Source organism: Aegilops tauschii, chromosome 7 (assembly GCF_002575655.3).
Source record: "Aegilops tauschii subsp. strangulata cultivar AL8/78 chromosome 7, Aet v6.0, whole genome shotgun sequence".
Taxonomy (NCBI): Eukaryota; Viridiplantae; Streptophyta; class Magnoliopsida; order Poales; family Poaceae; genus Aegilops; species Aegilops tauschii.
This window is the reverse complement of record NC_053041.3, coordinates 54,390,914-54,405,494: the sequence shown is the minus strand read 5'-3', so window position 1 is coordinate 54,405,494 and position 14,581 is coordinate 54,390,914. Positions and strand designations below refer to the sequence as shown.

At 47.0% G+C, this 14,581-nt stretch overlaps 1 protein-coding gene across 1 annotated transcript; it reads right to left on the bottom strand.

The window, feature by feature from the left end:
• Positions 1–5,369: 5,369 nt before the first annotated feature.
• LOC120968333 (uncharacterized) lies at positions 5,370–13,510 on the bottom strand. The gene is made up of 3 exons (XM_040395008.3): positions 10,554–13,510; positions 9,023–9,202; positions 5,370–5,927 (listed from the first exon to the last, which is right to left on the bottom strand). The coding sequence occupies exons 1-3, from the start codon at positions 12,292–12,294 to the stop codon at positions 5,728–5,730; spliced, it is 2,121 nt and encodes a 706-aa protein (XP_040250942.1). The 5' UTR covers positions 12,295–13,510; the 3' UTR covers positions 5,370–5,727.
• Between the last annotated feature and the right edge of the window lie 1,071 nt (positions 13,511–14,581).

The window sequence follows — 14,581 nt, the reverse complement described above, 5'->3', positions numbered from 1 at the left end:
ACGAGAAATAAAACTACGTTGTGGGTATGAAGAGGATAACTTTGCATGATATCGGAGAGCTAAAACATAAAAGTAGGTGCTGTTATCATAAAGTTAGAATATATTACTAAATATTATAAATAGCGAGTGTGGAATAATGATGGGTCGTTGTGCGGAATTATCCTAGGCAATTGTTAACAAGACCGGTAGTCGTCATTGCAATTTCATATGAGGGAGAGGCATAAGCTAACATACTTTCTCTTCTTGGATCATATGCACTTATGATTGGAACTCTAGCAAGCATCCGCAACTACTAAAGATCATTAAGGTAAAACCCAACCATAGCATTAAAGCATCAAGTCCCCTTTATCCCATACGCCACAACCCCCTTACTCGGGTTTATGCTTCTGTCACTCAAGCAACCCACTATAAGCGAATCATGAACGCATTGCAACACCCTACAGCGGGAATCCCTCACGCTTGCGCGACACGGAGGGCACAATAGGACAGCACCAAAATAAAACATACAACTCGTACCAATCTAGATCATCAATCAACCCAAAGACAAAGGATATCTATTCAAAACATCATAGGATGGCAACACATCATTGGATCATAATATGTGGCATAAAGCACCATGTTCAAGTAGGGATTACAGCGGGGTGCGGGGGAGTGGACCGCGTAAAAGAGATGAGGATGGTGATGATGATGGTGATGTTGATGAAGACGATCACCGCGGCGACGATTCCCTTCCCGATGGCACTCTGGCGCCACCGAGAGAGAGGAGGAGAGGTTCTCCCCCTTGTGCTTCCTCCTCCATGGCCTCCCCCCTAGATGGGGAGAGGTTCTCCCTCTGGTCCTTGGCCTTCATGGCGATGATGGCCCCTCCGGGATCCTCCTCCATGGCCTCCGGTGATGATGGCCCCCTCTGGCAGGGTGCCAGAGAGGGCCTAGATTGATTTATCGTGGCTACAGAGGCTTGCGGCGGTGGAACTTCCGATCTAGGTTATTTTCTGGGGGTTTCTGTATTTATAGGAATTTTTGGCGTCGGTTTCACGTCAGGGGGGTCTCCGAGTCATCCACGAGATAGGGGGCGCGCCCAGGGGGTAGGGCGTGGCGTCCACCCTCGTGGACGGCTCGAGACTCTTCTGGTCCATCTCCGATGCTCCGTGGGCTTCTTCTTGTCCATAAAAAATCTTCAAAAATTGGCACGTCAATTGGACTCCGTTTGGTATCCCTTTTATATAAAACTCAAAAACAAGGAAAAAACAGAAACTGGCACTAGGCTCTAGGTTAATAGGTTAGTCCCAAAAATCATATAAAATAGCATATAAATGCATATAAAACATCTAAGATGGATAATATAATAGCATGAATACTTCATAAATTATAGATACGTTGGAGACATATCACTTCGCAACATACTCTAGGGGGACCATGTTGCCAGTCCCAGGAGATAGCACGAGAGCAATGCATAAAAGCACCCAAGTCCTGTTGATGGAAACTACATCACGATCATCTGTCGCCTTCAGCACTTGAATATCATGCTTCATTGGAGCCATTAACCCTACTCGATAGGGTTCACGAAGCGCATGAGGCTCATTCCTCCTCAACAGCTCCACTGGCCTTGACCCAGAAGGGACATTAAATTTTTTTTGCACCATATCTTTCGTGAACAATATAGACTTCTTGTGACTGCAAAAAATAGATGCAGCATATTGATGTGAAAAACACAACAAATCAATTGCAAAACGAGGAACCAGCGACAAGCAAATACAAAAGGTAAAAAGATGATGGTGCATTATGCTTGCCGTGCATACCTAAACATTGCCTTTTATGTGTCAATTTTCATCACTATCCAATCAAGCAAATCAGCCGGCACAGAGAAAGAACTGATGTTTAGGAGGGACCCAAAGCTGCTTTTGCTAATAACTTGCTTCTTAGTTTCAGACTGAATATTCGCAACCTGGCGCAGCCGGGTGGCTGTGAAACGTGTTGAGAAGAATGACCCATCGGCAGTACATTCGTCATCGTCCATTCTGCAAAAAAAGAAGAAGAAAATAAGAGCATGAGGATGCATCATCTCTATGTGACTGTAGTATTGCAGTGCAACACTACCACTAAAATAACAGAGCCCTACTTCTAGAAACAAAGCTAAATCTGAACGCATGACTACATTCCTTAAAAAAAGAGCCCTACTTCTATATGTCACTGGACTACATCTAAAAAATGGAAAAGAAGGTGTGTTGCAATACAACTGAAAAATTCAGGTTCAGTTACACACTGACTTTAATTTGAACTAGACGAAAATAACATTCAAATTTCAAGTTAAGTTCCAAAAAAACCTAAACCTCATGGGTGGTAGCAGTCATCTTTTAGACTAGCATAGTGTTTCCTCACATTTCTTTTGCCATGGAAAAAGAAGCCACTTAATTAACAATACTTAGTATGAGTGAAGCAGAGCATTTCGCTACCTTTAGCAGCAGAGCATCCACATACAGGCAGCATGCCGTGATGCCTATTTGCTTCAGTTGAGTTCAGCAGAAACTAAAGTATAGAGGGCATGCTATGATTGTTATGAAATTATATACCAGGGAAGCACAAACTAAATGAAAAATGAATGTGGCAGTGATTCCAATGGATGAATGGATAGTTAAGTAAATGGAATGAATGGATAAGCTATGGTAGGATTATTATCACTAGCCAGGCAACTGAAAAAGCTAGGCTATGAACAAGCAAGCAAGCAAAACAAAACAAAGCAAGCTAGCTAGGCTGAATCCAGCGTACAAATGCAATTAACCAAAATACTCCGCTGCAACTAACATTCAATTTCAGGTTAAAGTTCCCAAAGAAATGCAACTAACAAAAGACACAGTAAAAAATGAGGTGTGCTCTAGTGCTTGTTTGAAAAATACCCTGCTGCAACACAACTAAGAAATTCAGATTCAAACTGAATTTGGTTTAAACTAGCAAAACGAGTCAGATTACCAGCTTACGTTTCAATGCAACTAACACCTGGGCACGCCTACGGACACCACCCCTCAAACACCAAAAGCACACCTCCGACGAGCACTTCCTCCCGTCACATCTCCGACCAGCACAACCCCAACCCCAACACGCTCTCCAACCTCCTGCATAGCAGCTCCGACGAGCACAGCCCCAACCCCGACCCGCTCCCCCTCCTCCTATCTAGCAGATCTGACGAGACAAATCCAACCCCAACCCGCACTGCCCCCTCCGGGCAAGCAGATACGACGAGCCCCACCGCTACCACGGATCCACTGCTGCATCGCGCGTTTAGGGATGGCGGATGACAAAAATGTTGAGATCTGGAAGACAAACCTGAAATCTGCGTCGTCATCGTCCATGGAGTGCGACGATGATGCGCGTGTCTCCACTCCCACCCCAGCCGCCGGCGCCACCGTTCCTTTCCCTAGCAGCCGCGTCGACCGTCGCATCCCACGATGGCTGGATCTGCGCGAGGGGAAGAAGGTGGGGAAGAGGACGAAATGGAACAGGAGGAAGGAAACAGACCGAGATCTCACCTGGGGCCGATGTTGCAATCAATCGACGAGTCAACCAATGCACCTGGTCGGGCTGCGCGTGACCCGACCGAGACAGAAACAGCCACACGATCAGCAGCGATCCGACGGCTCTGGAGGAGGTTTACGCGCGCGAGAAAAAAGTCGGATGGAAATAAACGTTTTCCTATTTTTTTTGGAGCAAGCGAGCATGCTAGTGGGCTGGCCCATGCGAGCGGCCTTGAACGCGCCAATTAGGAGCTCCCCATTGACGTACCGATCCGAGTAACCAACGTATCACCACGCGGTATCAGTCTATATATACAGGAGAGAGAGGTTATAGAGGTATGTATCGTCCTCTGGCATGCACAGTACCAATCTCATCAAATATGGAACCGTCCCTCAAAAAGAGAAAAAACAACATGGAACCATCAATGTCTACTGTAGAAGTGCATGCTCTAGCCAATGCAACCAAAAGACCGATCTTATGAAAGAGCCTAGGAAGCACATGATACGTCAACACCCCCCTCACGTGTGGCTTCCTTAGGCCTAAACGTGGATCGAAAGTGGACCGCAATTTAATTGCGCCAGCCGGGTCTTGAACTCAAGACCTTTTGGCTCTGATACCATGTAGAAGTGCATGCTCTAGCCAATGCAACCAAAAGACCGATCTGATGAAAGAGACTAGGAAACACATGATACGTCTTCCTCGATCCTTCCAGCGGATCTCCTGCTCGAGATCTCGGCGCGCTCCGACCCCGTCACCCTCGCACGCTGCACCGCCACATGCAAGGTCCTTCGATGCCAGATCGCCGACCCGGCTTTCCTCTCTCAGCTCCGCCTCTGAAGCGCCGACCGGTTCATGCCCACACTGTTCCGTGGCTTGTTCATCCAGAACCTGCGCGAGGCGGCAGCGGGCGAGCACCCGCGGTTCGTCGTCCCCGGCCGCTCCAAGGAGCCGCCCCCCGAGCCGTTTCGCTCCTTTCTGTCCAAGCACACCACCCTCTTCGAGTTCTACCACCCCGTCTTGGCAGCGCGGCACGGCCTCGTCGCCCTCCGCTGCGACGCCACCCCCGAGTCTTAACCGGCTGGCGCGTACGTGTTCAACCCTATGACGGGCTACATCCACTTCTTTGGGCCACCTGGGATCAAAGCCCAGTCGTTCGTCCTGCTCACCGGCGACGGCCGTTACCGCCTGCTCGCGCGGAGTTGTCTTCAGGAGTTCAGGTCACCTAAAGACCCAGGCCTTCTCGCCGGTCGAGCACCCCAGGCTGTGGCAAGCCATCGCCGAGACCGCGGTCGCTCCGTGCCCTCAGGACGCCGCGCTCCTGCACCCTCCAATCGTTCTCCAAGGCGACACCCACTGGCTGTGCAGGTCGGCCGAGTACCACTTCGTCCTCAAGTTCTCACACGCGCAGCTCCAGGCGTCCGTCACTAAGATCGACGGCCACTACGGCGAGGCACTACGTGGGCGCGGACCCGAGGAACTCCTCCTGGTGTCCGATGGCCACGCGAGGCAGCCGGGACTGCTCGTCGCCACCGGGCTAGAGATATCACTCTGGATCTGGACGTTGTCTGGCTCCCGCGAGGGCGGAGCCTGGTCCAAGCAGGTCCTGGTCAAGCCGGAGAGCATCCGGCGGCCTGGGCATTGGAGCGAGCGGCTGGAGCTGTGGTGGTTTGGCGAGACAAGCGGCTACGTCTTCGTGCGGATGTTGGGAGCGGAGGGGCCATCACAGTCGTGGTACTTCATGCTCGAGTTGGCGGCCCGGAGGGTCCGCGGGGTTTGCAAGATCCCGCCCAGAGACGTGCTCGTCTTCTTCCCCTACGAGATGGATCTCTCCTATTGGCGGCCAAACTTCACTCGTCGACTACACTAGTAATCTCTTCTCTTCTCTATCTCATCTTTTTTTAGAGAAAAAGGGCCTAGCCCGGCTCCATCGCATTAACAATGAAACCCAGCAGAACACGGTCATGTATCAATTTAAGTATTACAAAGCTTAAAAGCTTAGGAAACTAAAGAGCAACATGCCCGCCGGAGGAAACTCCCCTCGACGATAGAAAGGCTAAAACTGAAAGAAGCTAAGATAAAACGGGATAGAGCTTCGGCCCTTAGTCGCATCTCCACGCTTTTTCATGCATTGGAGATCGCTACGGCGCCAGAGAGTTCTTCCCCCAATCAACCTGGATATGGCCACTAGTGCAGGAGATCGCCACGGCGCCAGGTATATCAAAGCATGACCAGATCGCTTCCAGAGAGTTCTCCCCCATATCTTCCCCCAATCAACCTGGATCTGGCCACAGGAGGGGTGGGGGATTTCTTGCCATCTGCTCCAGCTTCCGCACGATCTCTTTTAGCTCTGGCTTGGCAACATCTAGCCAGACCACCTCCCATAAGGATAGGTTTTTTGTAGTCTTCCTCACGATCACCTGCATACCCATCCAAGTCAATCGATTAAAACATATGTCATTCCTGCTTTTCCAGAGAGCCCACAGGGCCGCAGCTTGCACAAAGGAAGCTGCAGTGTTAGGCTTGCTGACCCAACATTCCAGCATTTTGTGGATATTATCACAAATATCAATATTGGCCGCTTCCCTAACTACTCTCCAAAGTTCAGCAGCAACAACACAAGAAAAGAATAAATGGCAAGAGGACTCATGTTCAGAACAAAAAAGGCAAGTTATATCTGGAACATGTTGTCTCTTGCAAAGGTTGTCTCTGGTTAAGAGTTTATTTTTTGCAATCAACCAGAGAAAAATTTGAATTCTAGGAGGTATTTTTATTTTCCACACCAGAGGAATATTCCCAGGGAGGATCCCCCTAAAATTAACAACATTGTAAAAGGATTTTACTGTGTACAGTCCCTTCGTCTCGTATTTCCATACAAGGGTATCAGGTCTGTCAATCAGAACTAGAGTTTTAATCTCCTCAAAAAGGTTATTCCAGTCAATCATCATGCTGGAGGAGAAACATCTCCTGAAATTAATCTTGAGGTTGACCCCATCCCAAACCTCATCAATGGTAGCATGCTGGTCCATAGCAATGGAGTAAAGTCCCCAGTACTAAGTAGCAAGATTAGTCTCACCACACCAGTAATCTTCCCAAAATCTAATACTCTTGCCATTACCCACCTTCCAGGCATACCTAAATTTAGTGGCCTTAATAGCCTAGAGTATTTCTTTCCAGAAGGGTGAGGCTCCCACATTAGAGCAGGCAAAAATATTATATTTATGGTCAAGTATATTCTTCCATATCTTCCAAATTTATGCATACTATGTTTGCGAGAACATTCGCATGATGGCGTCCGAAAGGAGCAAATCTGATAGACAACTATGGGTACGTTTGCCAGAAAACTATTCAGAATTTTTACATCATTATCGATATCTAATCACACAACTAATACATGCATATTGATCTCCTTCTGAAAAGTTCAATGAGATGCGGGATAAGCTCGTACCAAGGGAGCGCATACGAGCACTTCAAGAGGAAATAGCGGGATATTTGCTCGACCAGGTCATAGACCCCAAAGGAGAATACCATTACCTGCTACCGCCCCCATGAACCACTCCCAATTGTCATCGTGCTCCGAAGGCACCAAGGCAAATGCCACTGGCTCCGAAGGCAACATGTAGGAGAAATTGTATATACCTAATTGTATATATATACATGTGTATGTGTGAATGGTGGTATTGAGACATTCAATGATATATATATATATATATATATATATATATATATATATATATATATATATATATATATATATATATGCATAACGTGTACAATATGTAGTATCATAAAATATCAGCAAACGAAAAAGAATTAAATGGAAAACACAAAATTAAAGGAAAAAGAAATCATGAACCCAAAATCCCCCAAATCTTTTAGTACCAGTTGGTGTCCCCACCCCCGGCGCTGGCTCCTGCTACGTGGTGGCCCTTTAGTGGCGGTTCGTGCAGAACCGGTACTAAAGGGGGGACCTTTAGTCCCCACCCTTTAGTGCTGGTTACAGAACCAGCACTAAAGGGCCTTACGAACCGGTGCTATAGCCCGGTTCTGCACTAGTGTTTACCCCAGGAAGCAAGAAGGCAAAGATTAAAATCTGCCAAATTAGTTATACCGAGACCACCAAAATTCTTGTTAGTGGCTAGGGACCCCCAATTAGCAAGGTGGTATTTAAAATGCCCCTCATAATCATCCCAGAAACAGTGAGCCAGTTGAGAATTAATCAGGGCTATAGCCCATTTTGGAAATTTAATTATCCTCATCAAATATGAAGGGATACTAGCCAGGCAGGATTGTACTAATATTAATCTCTTGCCAAAGGACAGGAGCCTCCCTCTCCAGCCTGCCCCTCTTTTAATAATTTTCTCAACCACAGGCTGAAGATCCTCTTTCCTAAGTTTATTGTAGTGAAGAGGAGCTCCAAGGTATCTAATGGGAAAACTTCCCAGCTTACAACCCATGACTTGGGCAAAAATATTAGCGCTATCAGAATTAATATTAATGGGGACCAAATCACATTTATGGAAGTTGATCCTCAAGCCAGAGATCTGTTCAAAACAAGATAATAGCCACTTTAGGTTTTTAGCCTGGTCTAAACTATTGCCTAGAAAAAGGAGAGTATCATCTTCATATTGCAGGCTGATTACTCCAGCAGGATTAGAGGGAGGAAAAAACCCCTCAATAAACTTGTTAGAAGATGCCTTATCTAGTATTCTAGTGAAGACATCTGCTACAAGATTAAACAGTAGGGGTGAAGCAGGGTCCCCCTGCCTTACTCCCTTACCAGTCAAGAAAAAGTCACTGTTCATGTCATTTAACCTGATACCAACAGATCCATTATATAACAAAGACTTAATTTTATTGATCCAGTCAGGGCTAAAGCTCCTTGTGGACATCATATCTACTAGAAACTCTCTATTTACCATGTCATTAGCTTTCTCATAGTCAAGTTTGAAAACAAAACCAGACATTTTCCTAGCATGAACAACATGAATTATTTCATGCGCAGCTACAATGCTTTCCACAATAAACCTGCCATTTATAAAAGCAGTTTGATTAGGGGAAATCAATTCATTACCGATGGGGCCAAACTTATTGGTGACACACTTGGAAATTTTTTTAAAGCTGCAATTAGTCATAGCCAAGGGTCTAAAATTTTCAAGTTTGACAGCATCCACCGCCTTAGGAACTAGGTTAAGTAGAGAGAAGTTGAGTCTAAATAAATCTAGCTCACCTTTCTCCCAGTCTCTAAACAGAGCAAACAAATCATTCTTAATAACATCTCAAAACTGCTGGTAAAACAAAAAAGGGAACCCATCAAGTCCAGGAGCCCCCTCAGCATACGAGCCAAAGGCTGCCTCCTTAATTTCTTGCTCAATAAAAGGGGTGTTAAGAATATCATAATGAGCACTAGTAACTTTACTATCATCACCCCAAAAGTCATCTTCTAAGGTGATGTCAATTTTATCTTGGTATCCAAATAACTTCTTATAAAATTTAACAACAACATCTAAAATACCTTTAAGATCATTTAAAGGACCATTTTCTCCTTCCAGCATCAGTACTTGTTTCTTTCTCCTTTTCTGGTTAGCAATGGCCTTGAAGTATCCAGTATTATGTTCTCCCTCCAGGATGTCCCTCTCTCTGGACCTCTGCCTGGCTTTGATCTCCTCCCTGGTCCAGATATCATTCAGCTCACCTGAAATAGATTTAGTTTTATTCCTGGAGTTAGGGGAAAGAGGTTGGGATTCTGCAATAATATCAAGGCAGTTATATTCAGCAATTAGAGATTGCTTCTGTCTATTTTGGGCAGCCTCATAATTGATGCACCACCCTTTAATAACATTTCTAGTAATCCTAATTTTGAACTGCCAAATATCAATGGCTTTAACTAAGTGACACTCAGTATTCCAAGCTTTGATCACCACTTCCCTGAAACCTTCCACCTCAAGACACCATTTCTCAAACCTGAATATTTTGTTTTTAGGGATCTTAGTGGCACATGTATCAACCACCAAGGGAGTGTGATCACTAGCCACTCTAGGCAGAGCTTTCACCTGAATATTAGGATGTAAGCTCTCCCACTCCACAGTAATGAAGACTCTATCTAAAGTGGCCATAACTACAGAATCTTGGTTGTTACCCCAAGTAAATTTCCTCCCTGCGTTTTTGAGCTCAATAAGGCCAAATTTATTAATCCAGTCATTAAAGAGATCTGCCCAATGCTGGTTTATCTCACCAGTATTTTTGTCACAGGCCTCTCTGACTAGATTAAAATCCCCACCTATCATAGTAGGGCCATCCCACATATAAAAAACACTATGCAACTCTTGAATAAAGTCTAGTTTAAAAGCATCATAAGCAGAACCATACACAGAAATTAGTCTCCATATGCTGTTGTCTATTTTATCTCTCAGCATAAGAGCAACACTAAACATGCAACTAATAATTTCAAACACATCATCTTTCACACCCACCAACACCCCTCCAGCAGTATTCACAGCTGGAAGCCAGTTCCACACAAATTCAAGGCCAACATCTATGGCCTCTAGTTGGGAACTGGTAAAATTTTGTTTTTTTATTCAGAAAGACAAATAAAATCAGGGTGATGTGCTCTAATGAGCTCCTGCACCCTAGTGCTTTTGGAGGATCCATTTAGTCCTCTAACATTCCAAAAGACACCTATCATGATTAAAATTTTAGTCTCCTCCTACTTTTACTCTTCCTATGGGAAGACACCTCAACCCATGGCACATCTGAGGTATCATGCACATTATTATGTGTATTATCCCCATTTTTACCTCTGCTAGTGGGATCAGGCTCAACGCAATTAAATTCCTCTCCTGTGATACCAATATCAGGAGGGAGAAAAATCTCTGGGTTATTGTCTTGGAGCTTATTTAATCTGTCTAGCTCAATCTGTTTAATTACTTTAACATTTTGAGCAGCTGTCAGGCAGCCATCTCCCATATTAATACCAGAAGATTTAGCAATATTAAGTAAGAGCTCATTATCTAAGTAGGTAAAAGAAGTAGTATTCCTTTTATTACCTTTAGGAATCTCCAAGTCTCTCTTCTGCTTCAATTCTTGGGCCTTGGTCAGAGCAGGTTTCCCATCTCTTTTGATCCTGTCACTCATTCTGGTGGCTTCTATAGGCCCCCACTTCACAGCAGTTTTGTTGTTTTTTAGACCAACAACTTTGTCATGACTTTGATTTACAGCAGCTTCAAAGCTAGGTAGAAACTTTTCTCCAAAATCATCTCTAGTTTTCTTTTGGACCACTTCCAAATAGCTTTTGGTCAGTGGAGCTCTCTGATTTTTTGAGCCTGTAATAATCTCAAAAGTAGCCCCAGGAGTTTTGTAGCTATTTGATTTGGACCCTTTAGGAGCAGCAGATGGCCTTGGGGTATTAATATTTTTCCCAGACTTTTCCATCTCAGTTTCCATTTCTTCTCCCAGTAGATCATCATCACTGTTGACATTGGTGCCCTCAATCTTATTGCTAGCAGGGTCAGATGGGTTGTCAGAGTTGGAGCTTTCTTCAGCATCTTTTTCCACTGCAAACCTCAACAGATACAGCTCATGCTGAATTTCCACCACTCTATCAGTAGGTATTTTGCTGGGGTCTCTGACTGCAACTTGAATTCTCACTTTCTCATAAAAGCTTCTGAATATCATGTGCCAATCAATATTAACCAGAACCCCTAAAATGGATGCCACTTGAGCTATAACACTCCAGCTTATCCACTTTGGGGGCAATCCTTCTATCCAAGTTTCTGTCAAGGAGTCATATTCTGGCATTTGTCCTCCCCATTTCATGAAAGATATAGTTGCTTTCTTCCTTTTCAGATTCATGGATGGGTACTCAGCAAGCTCAGCAATTCTTTTATTTGGGGGGAACCTCATCAGGAATTTGTTTTTATCATATGGTCTTATCTGCCATGGCCAGTTGGTTTTCCACATCTGAGTGAAACATTGCCCAAGCTCATCTCCTGTGATATTCCCTTCCTTCACAACCACTAAGCCTACATTTCCAAAGTTAAGCCAATTGCTATCACTAACATCTCCAGCTTCAACATGGAAGAACCCCAGGCCTGTGTTAGCACTCCCCCAATAGTGTGCAACAAGGTATGGCTTATACCAGGTGGGGCATACATCCATATGATGGCCAGGAGTTTTATAGATGAAACAATTCCTGGGCAGAAAGCACATCCCAACAAAGTGTCCAGGCAGTCCACAGTTATAGCATATGGCTCCAATGAACTTCGGATCAACATCGTAAGGTGCACTCCCCTCCACATCACTGTTTGCTCTGTGTCTGATCAGCATTGTTGTCCACAGCCCCCCTTTGGGATTTTTCTTCTTGTTTTTGCTGGATCCAGAGGGTAAAGCTGGGCCATTGCCACCAGACGAGCTCCCAGAGTTGAAAGGTAGTTTCTGTTGGTATGGCATCATGCCTGGCTGCAAAGGAAACTGATAAGGGAATTGTTGTTGTGGCATAGGCCACTGACTTACACCCTGGAATTGAGCATATCCTCCTGGGGGAAATCCTGCATACATCTGGCCCTGTGAGAACATATAATTCGGTTGACGCAGAGGAACAATCGGTGGCCTGGAGTATATAGAGATGGGAGGCATCTGGGTCGCAGGAGGTTGAGTAGTCTGGTGCTGCGTCTCCCCTCCTCCTGATGATTTGGGGTTAGCAGTCCCACCACGCCCTGTCTCATTTCTTCCCCTCCCTGCTGCATATCTCCCTCCTCCTCGAGAACCCTCTCTTCCAGTTCCGGCCATCCTTTGGACCACATCAGCAAATGGAATTCTCCCGTGCCCTCTAGCCCAACAATACCTGGAGTAACTGAACTGCTTCGGAAGGGGCAGGTGATCAGCCGCTCCAATAGGGTGGCAATCTTTGGCAGAGAACTCTCCACACTCAAACAAATCTTTCCTGACCCACACTAGCGAGCCAAGAGGAGCCCCGCAGCGGCGGCGGAGATGAACCCTAGCTTGGGGAACAGACTGGGCCTTGCTCTCTCTTATAGGATCTGCAGGAAGCGTCTTCTGCTTGGGCGTCTCCTCTTTTCGAGTGCCAGTCAACCAGCAGTCGCCAAGTGTCTCTAGCTCGGGCCTCACATCCACCACACACCCGACAAGTAGGGCCCTCCGCGCAGTGACAGAGCGCCCCCCATAGTTTTTTCTCGCCGAAGAAGAAGTAACCAACGCCGGCGGTGACGCCGCCTGCCGATTCTCACGCTTATGTGCCACTCGAATCGGAGAGCCAGGAGGCGTGGATTGAAAATTGTGGCAAGTAGCAGCAGAAATCCCCTCCAGAGCCCTCACCTCCACTTGGGAATCCACGCTCAATCTCGACTGGCCGCCGCCGACGAGGATGCGCGCTGCGGAGATGCACCTGATGGTATCCCCCCAGCATGCACTCCCACCGCCGCGCCCTCCATGGATCCTCTGACTTCGCCTCCACCCGCGCCCACATCACAAACGCAGCCGGCGGGGATTGGGGGAAGGCGGGCATCCTTGCCCTCTCCTCCATCGTGGCCTCGTCGTAGATCAATTTCGCCGGGGTCCTCTGCTCCAGATCCGCCCTCCTCTGACAGGTCCCCGCATATTGCAGCGCCATAGATCTCGTGCTCGGGTCTGTCGCCGCCGCCGCCGCCCGATCCGCCGCCTTCCACTCCTGAACTCGCCAGATCCACGACGCAGTGGCGTCGCGGATCCTGATCGCCCGCTCCACCCAACTCTGAGCCCCAGTCACCATGAGCACTCCCTGCGGAACTGGTAAGATCAATCTCAGAATCTCCGGGAAGGCTTCGTGGATATGACGAGGCAACTGAGGAGGGGAAGGGGGTGCGGCCGCACTCGGCGCTCGTGGTCCTCGTCGGTGAGGAGGCATGTCGAGTGGTTGGCGCAGCGAGAGCTACGGTGGATCTGGCAATGGCGAGCGGGAGGCGTGAGGTCGCCGTGGTTGCGAGAGGGGGAGCGGGAGCCTTGCTAAAAGAAATGGAGTGTTCCGTCTCTATACTACCTAAAAGAAACGGAGTGTTCCATCTCCCGTCTTACGTCGCCCACCCCTTCGTCCATCCTCCTCGTACGACCCCCTCCCCCTCCCACGCTTTCATCTTTGGTAATCAAATAAATCTTAGTAATAATAAGATCAATCTTTCCTTTGGCAACACAATAAATTTTCGGACAGCAATCAATTTCTTCTTTGTTGTACATGGTAATACAATAAATTCATGGGAAGGAATAAATCACAGTAGGTAATCAAGCGAGGAGCCCGGCGGCCTCCTTCCTCTTCTGGTCTATCCATGCCTCCCGTTCGTGGAGCCCTCCTCACTTTCCGTTCCTCCTCTCCCATGGAGCGCCGCCGCCCCATTTCCTATGTCCTCCCGGACCGGCGCCGGCCGCACCCCATCTCATCCCCTCTCCTATCTCTCCTAGAAATCATGGTGGGGGTGATTGTCGGGACCCCTGTCTGAAGAACCGCGGGGCTACGCCGTCCAACGACGATGGTCAAAGATTTCGGCAGCTAGCCGTCGCCTGAAAGTGAAAGCGGAAGTTGGTCGGAGACCTCAATGGTAGTGCAGCTTTTATCCCCAACGGCCTCATCTACCTGATCTCTAACTCATCCCGACCGACCACAAACGCCGGCAGGGGCAGAGATTTTCGGAGTTTTGAGTTTACACTGATCTCATACGTGGGTTTATACTGGTAAGAGATTTGCTGCCGGCCGATCTCAATGGTAGGCTTACACTGATCTCATACGTGGCGTGTTTTGAGTTTCACATATTGGTCTTCTATCTACTGACTGATTAACTCTTACACAGACTTTGCTAGATTGTAGCAAAGAGAGGACTTGAAGCTGGGATGGACCAAGGTTAACCAAGGGAGCATCAAGGTCTGAACGTGATAATTGACGAAATAATTGCACCATATATAGGAATGGCACTGAATCTGTTAGGGGGTCATTGCAGTTCTTGGCGTGGCATGAGGAGGAGATCAGAGCTGTGGATCAGTCCAGATTCAGAGAATGTGTGGTTGATGGTTTGCACCCGTCCAATTCAAC

What these genes read in the sequence shown, in the direction of transcription:
- LOC120968333 (XM_040395008.3), bottom strand. Translation starts at nt 12,294, where the DNA reads ATGGCCGGAACTGGAAGAGAGGGTTCTCGAGGAGGAGGGAGATATGCA. An exon ending in AGACTTGGAGATTCCTAAAG is followed by an intron (nt 9,203 to 10,553) that starts GTAATAAAAGGA and finishes AATCTATTTCAG; the next exon opens with GTGAGCTGAATGATATCTGG. An exon ending in TCCTTTAAATGATCTTAAAG is followed by an intron (nt 5,928 to 9,022) that starts GTATTTTAGATG and finishes ATGGGTATGCAG; the next exon opens with GTGATCGTGAGGAAGACTAC.